Genomic DNA, 17,562 nt, shown 5'->3' with positions numbered 1-17,562 from the left:
AAGGTATGGCAATGACAATATCAGGTACTGTTTATGTGCTTTATTTAATGTTAAATAAATGTGAGTGTGAATATCATTCTGTTTTCAAGGCTTTTTAGCTGTAATGAAAACAACACTGGCTAATTCACCTCAGATCTTGAAAATAAATAAATGGGCACAAGAACATTCAAACTGTCAACTCAATGCGAACAAACAAGTGTATTCTATGACAAAGATTGGTTCAGTCACTCCATATGTCCTTTAAACAATGTTTAAATGGTGGAATATGAATTTTGCTATGTACTTGCTTATTTCATTGTGTCTGCTGTGCTTTTGCTGAGAGAGACGCCCACACTCTTCTGATTGGCTGTGGTTTGATTGTTTTTATCGCTTCTCATTGTCGCATCTAGCGTGGAGAGTCAAATTGCTCGTCGCTGGAATCTTATTGCATTGCGTCTGGTTAGGACACCGTGTTACGCTGTTTACGTTCAGCACTTCCAGGTTCTACATCAGAACGCCGGCTCAGCATTGGCTGAGGCTGGTCACATGATCAGCACGACACGTGTGTGATGATGACGCAGGAGCTGGCCAATAATGAGTCGGCGTTCTGACGTAACACTAGGGCTGAGTAAAAAATATATCGATTCTCATTTTACAAACCAATATCGATTCTTAAATGCCAAGAATCGATTAGTTTAGTCTGTTTTCAATTGATGAATGAACAATATGTAGCGTGCCTCTCATCCAATAAATTGCAATAATCTTTGTGCTTTGTTACTTTTGATATGAAGCAAAGTCTCAGATTTCAAATGACGTCCATCTTATTATAAGATTCAAAAAATAAATACCGTTTTGGCACTGTTTAATGTGGCGTGACAGATCGCTGTAGCGCATGTGATCATCCTCTCCTCCGATTTAATACCAGTTACAGTGTGAAATAAACATGAACATCTGAAGGTATGTTACAACTTACTGAAATCTGTATCATGTCTCGTGTAATCGCTCAGTGTTTCAACCTCAGAATGACGTCAGTAAAACAGCTTGTAAAAAATGTCACATAATGTCACATTTACCTCAGAAAACCATATTCAGTGATGATAAACACATTAGTCAGCTAGAAAAGTGAACTCTAGAAAGCAGCATTCTGATAAATATAGCTGAACCGGTACATATTCCTTATAATTTTTAATGTTTTTCAATGCATGTTTGACAGCCACGATTTAATTATTTATTTAAAAAAAAAAAAAAAAACGAATTGGAGTAGAAATATGATTATGTGATTCTAAACGTTAATAAAACATTGAGTGTAATTGAAGTGTTTGTATATAAATAAGTTAATTTAACCTTCCATATTATTACAGTAGTACCAACTGACTCCCATGTGTAGTTTACAGCATTAGTTGAGACATTTTTTCCTTTAGAAAATTTGCCATGTACTATAACTGAAATACATCCAAAATAATCGATATGGAATCGAAATTGTATCGAATTGAAAGCATGTGAATAGTAATCGAATCGAATCGTGAAAATTGTGTCAATACCCTAGAAAACACAGAAGCTCTGCACTGCGTCGACTTTGCTGGGTAGAGAAGAAATTGTTGAATAAAGTCGTTATTTTGTTTTGTTTTTGCGCACAAAAAGTATTCTTCGCTTCATAACATTAAGATTGAACCACTGCAGTCACGTGGACTATTTTAACGATATCTTCTGCACCTCAAATGACGGTAATTATACGCTTTCTATGGGAGATTAAAAAAAAACTGTCAGATTTCATCAAAAATATCTTAATTTGTGTTCCGAAGAAGGTCTTACGGGTGTCGAACGACATGAGGGAGAGTAATTAAAGACAGAAATTTCATTTTTGGGTGAACTAACCCAAGTTTAAACCAAGCAAGGTAACGGTAATCACATGCGACTTTCATCTCTGGCCAGCAGATGTCGTTGCCGCTCGGTTCTTAATCATTTTAAAAGTTCTACTACGACGAAGGCTGGGCATGTGTAATTTTAACGTTGCCTGGAAACCTTCAGAAGTCGCATAACCTAATTCATAATATTCATAATAAAGCGAGTCATCATTCGCTCGCTGACATACCGGCGTCAGCGCTGCAGCAAATCAGGAAGGCTTATTGGACGAACCTCACTTTGCGTAATTAATATTCATGAGCTCTGCCTTCGCCATAGTAGGGTTCGTAACGTCGCTCCAGGGAGGAGTGAGTGCTACGTGATGTGGCGCTGCGCGCTTCCTGTCTGCGTAGAGCCGAGAGATCCCCATCTACCCCTGGAGTTCACTGCAGCGTCTGTCCCCGGAGTCGGACGGTCAAAACCTCACAGATTACACCATCATGGCTGTGAACCTGAGCAAAAACGGCCCAGCCTTAACCGCGGCCTATAACGAGGTGGTGGATGAGAAGTCAGGGACTAACTGGTGAGTAGGGTTGTGTCTCTGTTACACTCACTGACATCCTCATGTTTAGCTTGTTAGCTGCTGCTTTGGCTTCTTAAGCGCCCTGTTTGTGTTTATCATCACATGAATCTCATTTCTGATCAATGCAATGAGCGTTTATGATGTTAGCGAGATCATTGCACTTTATTCCTGTGGCCATCAAGCATTCACACCTCATGCACAAAACACACTGAAATGATTTCCTCCCACTGTTGCTTTCAGGCCAACAGCATGAAAGAAAGTTCTTGTTAAATTATGCACATGCTTTGACCTGCTTTGCATGGGATCAGTTGATCTGATGAGTTCAGAAGCATCCCAACTTTTGGATAACGTGAGATTTAAGAAGTGCACTTATTTTGAACCACTCCCACCTCCTTATTTCCCTGTAATCTTTGTCCATATATGGCTGCTGGATTGGCAACTCCCTACCCACTATTTGTGACTCTGGTTTATATGCAAGATTCACATTTGCTCTTTTTTTTTTAGCCAGAATGGTAATGCAGAAGTGTCAAGGCAAACTGTACAGAGATCAGTAAGACACTTCCTTCCACAATTGTTATACGGACTTTCCCGTCATACGGAAACAATATTAATGCTTGACAGGTTTCAATCAGACCAAAGTCCTTTAGGTTTGTGCTTTCAAGTGTAAGTGAGTTTCATTTTCAAGAAGTGATCAGTTCAGTTCGCTGCTGCTGCTTGAGTTGGGTCATGAATGTTATAGAAATTAAGAGTGATTATAAATGACCTACATTAATTAAACTCATCATCCTACCCAGAGATCTGACATCATTTGGGAAAAATTACACATACAGACACTTGAGTTTCACAAATGGGTAAAAATAACATGTACGCTACCGTTCAAAAGTTTGGGGTCAGTACAATTCTTTTTTTTTTATACTTTTATTATTCCGTGAACATTTTTTCTTTTGTCAGATCAACTTAGATAATTAATGTGGTTCAGATAACATAATATTTTGAGTTTCTTTTGATTAAATCAATCGCCTTCATTGTATTAAAGGTGCAAAATGTAAGATTTCTGTCCGCTAGAAGCCTATTCAAAACAAAGGCGTAGCTTGATGATGCCAAGTTTGAGCGTGGAATCATGGGACATGTGATCCTTGGTTAAAATTGCAATATTCTTATGATTTACAAATAGTTGGGTTTTTGGATATTTTACTGCAAAATCTTACATATTACACCTTTTAAGTCAAATTTTTAATTTTAGTGAACTTTAAGGCAACCAGGTAACGTACTTTAAGTTAAACCAATAATCTTTTTTTAGTTTATATTTCAAATAAATAACCTGAAAATTTTTTTAATTAATCTTAATCTTTAAGTTTTCAACACTGATAATAATCAAAAATGTTTCTTGAGCAGCAAATCATCATATTAGAATGATTTCTGAAGGATCATGTGACACTGAAGACTGGAGTAATGATGCTGAAAATTCAGCTTTGATCACAGGAATAAATTACATTTTACTATATATTCACATAGAAAACTTTTTTTTTTTAATTGTAAAAATAGCGATTTTTACTGTATTATTGATCAAAGAAATGCAGCAGAAGAGACTTCTTTCAAAAACATTAAAAAATCTTTTGAATCTTTTGAAACCCCAAATTTTGAATGGTGGTTATTGTTGTAGTTTCGCATTTAATCACTACTTTGTCAATTCAAATTTATTTTTACCTTAAACAAACATAGACCAGGGCTATTAATTGGTTGATATTGTGTCTGTGTTGCTAGTAAATAGAAATGTTATCTGTTTTTAATCTGTTTTTCTGTCAGTAAATTGTATTAATCTATCTACAGTTGGGTCCAAAATGTAGACTTTAAAATCTCATGTAATCACATAAATAAACAAGGCTTTATATATATATATATAAGTTATGTAAAATGAATTTTAAAATCATGCTGGATAACACATGATCAATAAATCTATCTCTGTTGTCCTGATAATATACTGTAGTAGCATTTCCACTGTTGGACTCAGATTATTGAATAACCTCATTGTATCAGAAACGATCTATATGAGATTGGTAATGGCCAGTCAAACACTATTTGAGAGTGGTTTATATACACAGATGAAGGAGTTTATGATCTGTTGTTGCTCTGGGGAAGGAATTTGCTGGCATATGTTTGCTGTTAAAGAGGTCAGGGTGTTTTTTTGATAGACAAATTGTCACAAAATCGACGGAGTCAGTAACTCAACATCGCCTATTAAAGAAGCAGCTGCGTCTTAACAATTGCCACTTTCATTTCCATCTCAAACCACAACAGAGCATGGATGTCACAGGATGATCTGACCTATGAGACCTTCTAGAAATAAGACTGCTGCAGTTCTTATTCCTCATTATAACACTTCCTGTTTCTGACTGTCAAGAGAGGAGTTGACTTGAGCTCTGTGTTTCAAAGAGGAAGTTGACACAGCTTCCTTTCTATACAAGTGTCTTTGTTTAGAATGAGAATCAAAAGTGATTTCACACACACAAAGTGCAGCTTTAAAACTTCTTCATATTATAAACATTCAGAGAGGTGTTTAAAGGCCTGTTTTTGGCAAGATGCTTTTCCTTTTGCATTCAGCTAATATCAGTCAACAAACTGTTATATAAGCCTCGTCAACTTCAATATTCAAGCACAATTAGATCTGAAAGTACCCGCATTCACAGTACCCGCATTCACTTTCACATCTTCCTGAGCTTGAACGGACATATTCACACAAAATTGTCAAAATGCCATCTTATCGAGTATCATCATAAACATAGTTGGTTATTACTTAATAGGGCTGGGACAATAAATCGATTCTTGTCCGAAAGCATCAAGATTCTGAGCTTAGTTTTAACAGCAGATGGCGCTCTAGACTAGTTTTTAACCGCACATTTAAACGCTCAAAGAAGAGCACTCGTGCATTTGGCTGAGTCTGACCCTGTATCCCATGTGCATACTATCCACCCTAAATAGCATTGAATATTATTAATGTCACATACTATTTAGGATGGATAGCATACACATTGAGATGCAGTCTGAGAATGTATTTGCACCTCAGAATGCTTTTATGATGCAGGATTAATGTAAACCGCCCACTGCAAACACCATTGTAATTCACTCATTTTCGAACTTTATGAATGATTATTTTATAAAAGGTTCAAGTGGTGTGTGTAAGGAACTGGAAGCAAGCAGAGTACGGCTGTTACTAAAGCACATAGTGTCATCTGCTGTTGAAAACTAAGCTCAGAATCAATTTGGGAGATAATCGCGATGCATTCGGAATCGATCCAGAATCATTTCTCGATTTATTGCAGCGATTTATTGTCCCAGTCCTGGTACTTAAGTGAACGTAAACGTGAGAAATAAAATGCATGTGTAACAGTATATTGGATTCATGCAGCTCTTAAGCTGTTTTTAATGTTATTCAAACAAAAGACAGAAAGAAATCACTCATTACTCTTGACTAACTTTTTGTTATACAAAAAGTATACTATTTTCAGGTACTGAAATACTATTTCTGTACCTGAAAATCTAGTTTACACCTACATGGAAAAACAACTGTTTGTTTCATTTGTATGTGTTTGTTCTGTTGTATTTATTTGTGCCTTTGCTTGTAATGTGATTATTTGTTCGTATTTTATTACTGACTGTTTGTAATAATATTTAAAATTTATATGAATTGGGCTAGTAGTTTTGGGTGTCATAACTTTATTTATAAGGGTTACATGGATCAAAAACAATTAAAACAATAACTAAACTGTAATTATTTGCATGCTTTCCTGTAGTTCAAACAGTACAGGTCATGGGTTCAATTCCCAGGGAATGCAAGAACTGAATAAAGAAAATGCATTGAAGGTATATAATGTAAATTGCTCTGGATAATGCATGAATGTAAATCAAAATATAAAAATATAATAACTTGAGCTGCCTCTGAAGTGACTTTCTATTCTGGCTGACATCACAAACTCTTCTTAATCCCTCCAATCTTATGGCTCCATTCTGATATGTTATGCCCACTTTTCACGATCCAATCAAATCCCGATTTATAAAAAGTCTCAACCTGATTTATATTTCATAAAATTACTTGGGAATGCATCAGATTATGGAATTAAAATCACTTGTGAACAGCGTTTCATGTTGACTTTAAAGCTCTTTTACATTAATTCAAAATGTCTCTCCATTTGCTGTTGTCTAATTATCGTTCTATATTAGTTAATAATGCTGTGACTGCTTCATTTTGTTGAAGTACGACTTATTATTATTTTTATTATTTTATTATTTTTATTAAAAACCTTAAAACCTTAAAAGTAGGGGTACACTATGTATCGCACAATATAAAAAAAAATTTGTTTTTGTTTTTTTTAGCGCAGCTTGTCAAAGTATAGCTCCAAATGTTTAATCAAAGTGTTTCAGTCTTCTGTTTATTCAGCTACAGTGACAGTAAAATGCCCATAGGGATTTCCTGGAATGACGAGAGTTATCTAATTCTGCGGCAGGGCATATTTGGAGTTTCTGTGCGAGAGCGCCCTCTGGCTTTCAGATGGAGAAGCATGTACTACTGATCACAGAGCCGTACAGCTCTGACAAGCTGCGCATAAAATAATCGCAGCCTTTGCCAAATCACGTGCGATTAAAATTTGCGCATCTGATCATAGCGATGTGAATGTGTACACCAGCACTTCAGCGCTCCAGTCAAGTCACGTCACATTTATTTATATAGCACTTTATACGGTAGATTGTTTTAAAGCACAGCTTTACAGTATTATGAACAATGACAGCGACACTTTCGACTTCAGTTTCTACTATAAAGCATTTCTCCAGTGTGTTCATGTTTTCTCTCGGACGTCTGACCTCGACGGACTGAACAGAAGAAATTAACTGGAGAAAATTTAGACCTCAAAGAAGATAGAGCCTCAGAGCCACACCCACCTATTACATCATCACCACAGACCAATGGTAGTTTCAATGTGTTTACCAGTTGGAATGAACTTTTCCGGACATTTCACTTTGGCAAGCTGTTTCAAATTCCTGAAACAAACTTCATTTTGGCCTGATTTTGTTCAAAATGACGTCACCAGCTGAAGTATATCGGGGCCTTTATGTAATGCATTGTGTTTACACTTGTGTCTTGCAGGGCTCTCTTCACCTATGAGGGCAACACCAATGACATCAGGCTGGCAGAGAAAGGAGGTGGGTTTTCTTCCACCATTATGTGTGGAGACAATTAGTGAATTACAGTCATTCACACTAGAATCATGTGTTATGTAATCTATAAAACAGTGTTTAAAGCAAACAGTATCAGCCTCAGTCCATCTTTAGCTTGCTGAGATTGGTTTGCACTGTACAGTGTGTTCTTTGAATTAATTACATCAGCGGTGCACTGAACCGACACTGTCAAGGACAGGCCAAGATTTATCAGATGATTCTTCCTACATTTCTGAAGGAAATGGAGAAGGTCTACTGTGGATAAACATTGATTTGAACTATGATAAAAGGGTGGCGTTATGTGGTAATAGCTTGCTGTGTGCGTCTATAAAACAACTGAAACCGTAATATGATAAAAGACTCCAGTGATCATTAAAAAATTAGAAAATCTTTAATCATAATATTTTTTTAACCAGTTAATATTTTTTGTAAGCCCTTTGATGTGAAATTAACTTGAAGTATTCAATATTAACAACACATTTGCATTTTCACAGTTCTCTGATGTCTGTTAATGGACATGCAGATGGAAAAATACAGTTATTATTATTATTATTTTTTTTTTATTAAGTAAGATTTTTATATATTTTGTCACAAACCCCAGTTTTTATATTGCAACAGATCAGTAACAAAAATGTCAGTTTTTAACATGTTATTACTATATTTACCTCTTTGCATCAGTCTCTATTGATGCGAGAAAAATATTTTTTTCAATATTCATGAGAAATTTCATTTGATTGTATATAATATATCATTATATGAAATTTATAAGAACACTTTTATTTCAACTCCACTGAAATTAATGGATTTAATAAAATTCCTCTGAACTTATGACAGTCCAAATTTACAAAACGTCTAAAAATGTCTAACAAAACAATGTAATATTACTCTGGAATGTTTTAGAACAAAGTATATTCATTTTACGAGTAAAATAATCACTTTTCAGATGAAAAAGATGCATTTCTAATGCTGCAATGGCTCATCAATAGGTGTGCATATTCATAGTAATCAACAAAATTCATTCCCAAAAGTCTGTGTGAGATATGGGAAAGAGGCTAAATTTATTTACAAAACATCATATGTAAAGCCTCAGCTGATACTTGGGTCAAAATGGACGCAAATGCAAAAGGAACTGGCTCATCCAGTCAGAATTTAGAGTCATATTTATCATTTTATATCACATTATTTAAAATACAAGATTCTACACCAGATCTTTGTTATTTTTTAGATGGTGGTCTGGAGGAGTTGGTTGAGGAGCTGAACAGTGGGAAGGTGATGTACGCTTTTTGCCGAGTTCAAGACCCCAACTCTGGCCTTCCCAAATACGTCCTCATCAACTGGGTGAGTTTCATTCCTTCTGTAACTTGTCACATTGATTTGGTTTCTTGCCCGGATATAACCACAAAGATGCCCTTGAGATTAGCTGACCCAATTGCTGCAGTAAAGCACTTCTGTCAAATGTGTTTATGAATCAGTTTATCTCCTGTTCACCAAATCCAATACATCAGGACTGAACCGTTTGATGGCATATTTGATTTATTTAGTATATTATGTTAAAATAGGCATTGTCACTTGGTTATTTTTGATATATAAAATTTTTTTCATTGTCGAGTTTTCTGCAAAAAAAAAAAATAATAAAATTGTGATGTATGCCATAACCGTAATGTAAAATTACATAATATTTTGGTCATCAGCCACCCCTAATATGCATGTTTGCAACCATATTTTGTCCAAGATTTTGACATTTATTTGTTTCATTGTTTTTCAGACTGGTGAGGGCGTGAAAGATGCCAGAAAAGGCCAGTGTGCGAACCATGTGAGCTCTATGGCTAACTTTCTTAAGGTAACTTGGCTATTTTGTTATTCTGTTCAGTGTGTGGGTATTGTGAAACAGTAGGGGTGTAACTGTTAAAAAACAAACCATTTTCTCCACCCACGGTTCAGCACGGATTTGCACCACAGTTAATCTCAGATCTGACGACGCATATGTTTCTGTCGATGGATATGCTCCGCATGCGTTTCACGTGAGAGTAGCTGTCTAATCAACTGTTAGTATGTGAATCTGTTGCTGACATCACAGTTCCTCATGTGTTGGTGCGTTGCAGTTCAGCAAGGCAAGCAAAGGAGACAAGCCTCCTGCATCATATAAATCTCCTGTCTGAGAACATTCTGGCTTCCCAATACGTTAAAACAGCGAACATCATAAAACACAGACAAAACAGTCACTCTTTTTTTCAAACAAAATTTGTTCAATGCAAGTACCGTCAACACGCCACCACGTGTTGATAGCGCCGAGCACAGGTGAGACTGAAACAGCTAACATTGAAGTTTATCATTTGTGTGTTTTTATGCCTTGCCAATTTAAACATTCAAGTGCAAGAAGACCCAAAAGAACTCACATAAACTGTGTGATGCGTTTTCTGTGCTCACTTATCCGAAGTGCGCACACAGAAAGCCACATCTCAGACAGTTTGCGAAATACTAAATTGAGTTCTTCTTTCACTTGAATGGACAAATTCACATAAAATTGTCAACATGCCCGTCTTGGCGAGTATCCTAGCAAACAGTTGGTTATGTCTTAAGTGAATGTAAACAGTCGAGAAAGGCAACTCATGTGTAACAGTATCAGTATACTGGATCAGTGCATTCTGCCTTAAAGTGACAGCAGCCTAATATACCTGCTGCTGTCGTGTTTTTATTCTAACAACAAAAGACAAAGAAAGTCACTCACTGCTTTTGACTGAATAATTTTTGTAACTTTAATAAGGATTAATCTATATTTAATTTATACAGACTATGCAGTGTTATTTTACATTTGATTTATTAAATTTCTGTACCTGAAAACTACTGTTAGACCTACCTGTAAATCATATTTAATTTGTATCTTTTCTTTACTTATATTTGTGCGATTGCTTGTAGTTTTTTTTTTATTTTCTTTATTTTTATTTGACAGTAGTCATTTTATTTTCCTGAACTTACAGCACATACTGACTGTACTGTGACCCTAAAACCGTGATATACAAACTGATCCGTGAGGAATTTGAACCGTTACACTCCTAGTGAGTAGTGTGTTTGGTTGTGTGATTGAGTTAAAGATAGATGATCTTCCACAATAACCCACATTGCTGCAATTAACAGGCAAGAGGCGCACAACAGGACATGACATCATGGGCTATATCTAGAGCGACACATCTGATTTGGCTTTGTTGGTAGTTGTTCAGAGCTTGACGACATCCGACCACAAGCTCACACTGTTTCTAAAAGTGTAATGGCTAGTTCAAAATTGAAAGCAGAAATTAACTTTCCCTTTTCAGGGGCATTTTTTGCCCAGTTTAATTGATTTCTATAGTCATTTTACCATTATAAGGGCAGGTTTTTTAAAGTTATTAAATGAATGCGTCATCTTTTATATCAAATTCTTAAATTTAATCAGTTGAAGTACAGTAATAATACACTATAGGGCTTTTACCAAACAAATTAAATTGGTATTAACAAAAGTTACACAGAAGCTACATCTAAAGTGGCTTTGGACACTGCCAGTAGGTTTTAATGAGTGAGTCATTGAGTCGTTCATTCAACCGATTCCTTCAAACAGCATATTCTTTCAGGAAAGAAGCAAGTGACTGTATTTACAAATGGGTCATTGAATAATTCACTCAACTGTGGATTAATTCAGTAATGGAACACCATTGTCTGCTGCTAAGAGACGTGTTCTAATGTAATTTGTTTGGAACTATTTTCATACTAACAATATTTTGTCTAAAATGTAAATGACTAAATATTAACTTTTTGTTTATTGAACTGTTGTACAAAAGCCATATTACAATTTCAATCAAGCTGATACTCATGAAAAAGTGGCACTCTTGCTTGTGTGATATTGATTAAAGGGTTAGTTCACTCAAAATTGAAAATTATGTCCTTAACTCACCTTCATGTCGTTCCACACCCGTAAGACTTTCGTTAATCTTTGAAATCTTTTTGTTGAAATCTGAGAGATTTCTTTCCCTCCATTGACACTACCACTTTGATGCTTCAAAATGTTAATAGAGATCATAAAACTAATCCATATGAATTGAGCGGTTTAGTCCGCTCCAATTCATGTCATCACAATGCTTCATGGGATTGTAGTTCTTTCCCTCACTAAATTACAGTCTCAGTACCTTCGTCTTTTTGTCCAATTTTCAAATACTTTTTTGTAATATTGTGATTCACCTTGTAGCGTGTTGGTTTGGTTCATTACTTAGACATTAACAAAGACAATTCTCTATGGGATATAATGATATACTTCTGGAAACGACACCGCCTAAAAAGTGGGCGGGCACTAATGCGCTCTATTGTAAGAAAGGGGCGGGCATTAAGTGGACCAAATATTTAGAGAGGTCTGTTGTTTTCATTGGATTATACAGTTATGACATTTTAATGAAAAAAGTACCAAGTCAAAAAAGAAATTCAAAATTAAACTTACAGTGTAAGATGCATGGAAAATATGGAAAATTGGAAAATATAGAAACATGGAAAATATAGTCTATCTAAGCTAGCTGTGTTTGTTCAGTAAGCGCTTACAACAAATAGAGTGTGCGTGGACATGTTTCGTTTGAAACCAGACTGTGAATTTTGACACTTACATTTAATGGTTTCATAAGCATGTTTAAAACGAGTATTGAAAACGGGTTTTGTGTGTGGGACTAAACTGATGGTGCTATTTCTGCAGGGAGCTCACGTGACAATAAACGCACGAGCGGAGGAGGACGTGGAGCCTGACGCCATCATGCAGAAAGTGGCTAAAGCCTCGGGAGCCAACTACAGCTTTCACAAAGAGTCCAATCGCTTCAGAGACGCCGGGCCGCAGGGGCCTGTGGTCAGTGTCACGCACATCATGCACCAGAGCAGTGTCCAGTGCAGCTTTTATTTCTAGTCCTAGAACAAGCAAATACTACTGACCGTAGTATTTGAAGAGATTTATGTTATAATTTTCATTTCAAATAAATGCTGTAAAATGTTTTACATCATTTTAAGCAGCACAGCTGTTTTCAACATGATGATAGCAGAAGAGACGTCTTTCAAAAACATTCAAAACGTCTTACTTGAACGGTACATTCATCTTGGAAAACAGAATTTAGGTCATTTACATACAGAAGCCTTAAAGATACAGTAGCAAAAACTGCTGGTTTATTACCAGTGGTCAGAGAGGAAATGGGCATGTAGCAATATATTTAATAAAGCATTTTTTGGTGCAAAAAAAGTTAAGATTGTAGTTAAGATACCAACATTGACCCATTGTTGTAGTAATGAGCTGCGCACATAATAATCTAGTTGGATTTGTACACTGCTTCAGAAAAAGATTTTCTTTTAGAACTGCTATGTTTTCATCTTCGGCATGTTTAGTAATAGGGATGTGTGATATTCACAAATTATCACAATATTTTCTGGGAATTTGTCAATAACGATGATCAGACGATATATTGTTGAGTGTGTTGTTGTGCTGCCATAGGCAGCTGACTCCTAAAGTGTTTGTTATTCTTCGTATTTTGTATGGTGGTTATTACGCAGCAGTGACAGAAATTAAGTTTAAACAGTTTTTTACCATTTTATCTATACACCCATAACTAGGTGCAACCCTTTCAGACCATGCACCTGGCACCCCGACCATTTTTTTCGTCGTTAAACTAGCAAAAGAGGATTCGGACACGCCCTAAGTGCACCTGCGCCATGTGCTTCAGACCATGTGCTTAGATCGTTAAAATAGGGCCCAGTAGCTGCATCTGAAGTGGCATTTAGATGTATTTACACAAACTGTTTAATGCAGCTCAGAAGGGACATACATGAATAACCTGCAGTTACAAATGCATAAATAATATTTTAAAAAATAAAACATTGATGATAAATTTAATAATTTTAAAATTGAAAAGATATAAAACTAAAACTACCAGTAGGTGGCGGCAAGTCACTGTTAATGAGTGAATCATTAATTCAACTGATTCGTTCAAACGGCTGGTCATTTCAGGAATGAAGCATTTGACTTTGTTAATGTGAGTCATTGAATAATTCATTCAACCAATTCATTCAAATGGACTGATACATTCAGTAACAAAACACCCCTTTGTGTTGCTCATAGATGCAAAACAGGCAATATTGTGTCTAAAATGTAATTCGCTTACCCCCCCTTTCACAGACAAGGCTTAAATGACTAAAATGCATGTTTGAGCTGTTTGAACTGAAAGTAACTTGTACTGACATCTCTTAAAATATGTCGGTGCCATTGTTTTGTCTCAAGATGCACACCAGTGATGTTTTTTTCTAGGCTACATTTATAAAAGCTACTTAAATGACCTAATTGAACTAATGCCTAATCCTGGCTTCGGCTAAGCCCTGTCTGTGAAACCAGGCCTTCATTGTTTATTAAACTGTTGTATAAAATCAATATTGCATTTGCAGTCATGCTGATTTTATTTTATTTTTTTTATTTTATTTTTTTTTTTTTTTCAAAAGAATAACAGCACGCTTTTGTGTGATTGCTTAACTATATCCTATGATATAAATATAGCACACGGGCATTTTTACAGCATTTTAATAGAGTAAATAACGCGAGAGTCTTCACTCTAATTGCGCACGGTCCTCTAACCTAAACCGAAAAGGCTACATCACACAGTGTATGCACTCTCTAGGTGTGTTTTGATTGTCCCTCACTTAGCAAAAAACATACTAACTCGATAATGTCAGATTGCACTTGCACATTGTTAAAACAGCAATTACAATTTTATCTTAGATGATATATGTCACACACACCTAGCTGGTAGTTTGCAGCAGAAGGCATCAGACAAGTCTTATGATGGCACAGTGGTGTCCGGGTCAGTGCCAGCCTGCTGCCTGTTTATCTCAAACTCTTTCACAGTGCTGCGTCAGGAGTTTCACAGGGAGTGAGCCAGAATGCTCGGAATGTGAAAACTGTTATGGTGGTTTGGAATAATTTCACTGCTGAGCTCTAAATGTACTGCAATTGAGTGCTTCAAAGGACAGCTGAGTCATTTATCTGCAGTACATTGGGAATGAGTAAACATCTTTTTGATGTGTTATGTAGCTGTATACTTGATGTCAGTTCAATTAGGGTTGTTTCCAAGTCTTGCACACAGAAGCTGTGAGAGCTCCCCCACCCCATTATATGTATGTTTATTAAATATTTTAGCTAATTCGCTTATGCTTTCAGCTATAAGTGTGTCATACTCTCAGCTCTGTTTTTTTAGTTTTGAGTATGTTAAATTTAATTTCACAGAACCTTCCCACTGAAATCAGCAAGGAAAATGCAAGTCTAAAGATTCCATCTGGGTTTAGTCATAATTTACCTCTCATTGTTTTTCCATACAGGGATCTGTTTACCAGAAGACTAACGCCATGTCTGAAATCAAGAGAACCAACAAAGACACTTTCTGGGCCCAAGCAGAGGTAATACAGCATACATGCTTCAGTTTCTGCTTGTATGTAGTATGTTGTGCAGTTGCCTCGCACGAAATAAGCATGTCAGTGCAGTTCTCAAGCTTTTTACTCCAATATTTGAATACATCTTGATTTACTGGATAAAATATTTCTACCCGTTAAATGTTTTTGAGCTTGGCATAAACACAAAAATGTATATAAATAAAATATATAAATAGATGTTATTAATTTACATGACTTTCACTGGTCTAGAAATCACACTTTTATAATGAAATACCTCATTTATCTAGGTTTTTATAAACTCTGGGAGATCTTCAAAGGATTTGTCTTATTTTAAATAATTTGAAGTCATCTTGAGGCCCACACTCTTACTCCGGCTCCCTTAATTGAGAACCATTCTATTAATGTAAATTCTGTTCAATTTACAGACTCCAGAGAATCAGGATTAATTTACAGACACACAATTGAGAAGAGAAATGATCAATTACATATTTAGTTTTTTTTCATGATCATACAGCCATATTCTCATTCTGCCTTTTATATTTGAACTATCTTCCTGTTTTGCTCAATGCTTTTGTCTCTTTCTCAGAAAGACGAGGAGAAGCGTCTCCAGGAGGAGAGGAGAAGGGCAGCGGATGAGAGGCAGAGGCTGGAGAGAGAGAGGAAGGACCGAGAGGTCAAAGAGGCGGAGTTACGGGACAAGAAAGCCAAAGAGAGAGCATCGCAGATAGATGAACAGAAGTCAGTTTGCGCAGATAAACGTCTCTTTGAAGGGAATGAAATGAAAATTCTGTCATTATTTACTTGACTTGTTTCAAATCTGTATGACTATCTTTGTTCTGTGGAACTGTTGGTAACCAAACAGTTTTGGTTCCCTTTTACTTCCACTATATGGACAAAAAAGTCAATGGAAGTCAATGGGGCCTGAAACTGTTTGGTTACCAACATTCTTCAAAATATGTTCTTTTGTGTTGCGCAGAAGAAAGAAAGTCATACAGGTTTAGAACGACATGAGGTTCAGTATGAATTTTAATTTTTGGGTAGATCATCAATGAGATCAGCTTCAATTCGATTTTAAACCATGTTGCACTTTGACATAAGGTTACCAGTCAACTGGACAGCGCCTGCTGAGTGTTAATTTTGAACCTTATGTGTTTGTGTAATAGAAAGTACCAGCAGCAGCAGGAGGTGGATAATCGAGGCCAGCAGAAACAGCAGTGGGTGAGTCACACACACACACACACACACACACACACACCTGTGTGGTTATTTAAATCCACACATCGCCACTCTGGACATGTTCTGACATGGTTCCTGTGGAGAAGCCGCAATATGTCTGAAGCTTTCATGCAAGCACAAAAACACTGGACTACTTTTATCACTTTGGTTGTGTAATATATCAAGAAACTGCTGAGAGGCGATTAACTGTCAAATCAAACATATATTTTGCTAGAACAGGATTTGAGGAGGAATTTACTAACCTTTTGTATCTGAAAACACTTAAGCATTAAAATCTGATCTGACTGCAATCTGCCCACTTAGACAAGAAGAGACTGTTTGATCAATCGTAAAGTGTGATGTTTTGGGTTTTTGTTAAGATGTTTATAAGCAGTTAAATCTGAAATCATAATTCTGAGAACAGTGCAAATTTACAGTTTTCGTCACGCTTTATATTTTCGCATTACTCCATGTTTATTTGCAGTGTTGGGTGTAATGCATTACGAAGTTACTGTAATTTAATATAAAACAATAGCAATTTAACATCAAAATAATGTTAAAATATGTTTTTAATGTAACCTTCTCCATTTAAATACTTTTGCCAATTCAAGAATAATTTATGCAATTTTTTACTATTTATTTGAAAGAATCAAAAGAGTATTTTTATGTCTATCCTTGTGTTTTTCAGCGGGTCGAGGTTGATATGGGATTTAGAAAGTAATTAGAAATAAATAATGCAATACTTTTTAGAGAGAGTAACTGGTACAGTAATCCAATTACACTGTTGAAGATGTAATTAGTAGCTAGTAATGAATTAATTGCTTTTCTAGAGTAACTTATCCAACACTGTTTATTTGTCACTCTCATATGTAGATAAAATAAAGCAGTCCGGCCCACTAATAGCCATGTAAATATATCAACCATGTTATAAACACTATAGCCAATCATTATCATTGTCACAATTCTACCACTGCATGTCATCCTGCCCAGTGTCTGTAATTCAGTTACAACAACAACTTCTCTTTTAAAAACATAATGTGGTTGTCTGAACCCACTGTTCTTCAGCTATCATCTTAACACTTCTATCTGCACATAGATAATCTTCAAACCACATTTCCAAAATATACTCACTACGGCCCAGCCGAGACCGAAATAAGAGACGTGCATCATCTGTGGTTTTGTGTTTAGGCCATCTGCATAGGACACACTGACACACATGCACAGTTCACACAGGTCTGAGCGTCCGATCTGCAAGGGCCACAGCTGATTAAATCGGAAATCACTGCTGTGATTACATACCT

General features: G+C 36.0%; 1 protein-coding gene across 5 annotated transcripts in view; it reads left to right on the top strand.

The window, feature by feature from the left end:
• Window positions 1–2,153: 2,153 nt before the first annotated feature.
• The window catches only part of dbnlb (drebrin-like b), a 28,545-nt gene continuing 13,136 nt past the window's right edge, over window positions 2,154–17,562 (top strand). For 2 of the 5 annotated variants that reach the window (XM_067395497.1, XM_067395496.1), the window contains exons 1-8: window positions 2,159–2,404; window positions 7,545–7,600; window positions 8,841–8,953; window positions 9,381–9,455; window positions 12,324–12,470; window positions 14,975–15,052; window positions 15,633–15,784; window positions 16,210–16,264. In XM_067395497.1, coding sequence (XP_067251598.1) covers window positions 2,322–2,404; window positions 7,545–7,600; window positions 8,841–8,953; window positions 9,381–9,455; window positions 12,324–12,470; window positions 14,975–15,052; window positions 15,633–15,784; window positions 16,210–16,264 — 759 coding nt within the window. In that variant the 5' untranslated portion in view covers window positions 2,159–2,321. Of the gene's footprint in view, window positions 2,405–7,544; window positions 7,601–8,840; window positions 8,954–9,380; window positions 9,456–12,323; window positions 12,471–14,974; window positions 15,053–15,632; window positions 15,785–16,209; window positions 16,265–17,562 lie in introns of all 5 variants that reach the window. The other 3 variants (XM_067395498.1, XM_067395501.1, XM_067395499.1) reach the window with 3 other exon arrangements.

The sequence above is a fragment of the Chanodichthys erythropterus genome, chromosome 9 (assembly GCF_024489055.1).
Source record: "Chanodichthys erythropterus isolate Z2021 chromosome 9, ASM2448905v1, whole genome shotgun sequence".
Taxonomy (NCBI): Eukaryota; Metazoa; Chordata; class Actinopteri; order Cypriniformes; family Xenocyprididae; genus Chanodichthys; species Chanodichthys erythropterus.
Note: the sequence above shows the minus strand (reverse complement) of the source record. Positions and strands in the feature narration are given on the sequence as shown.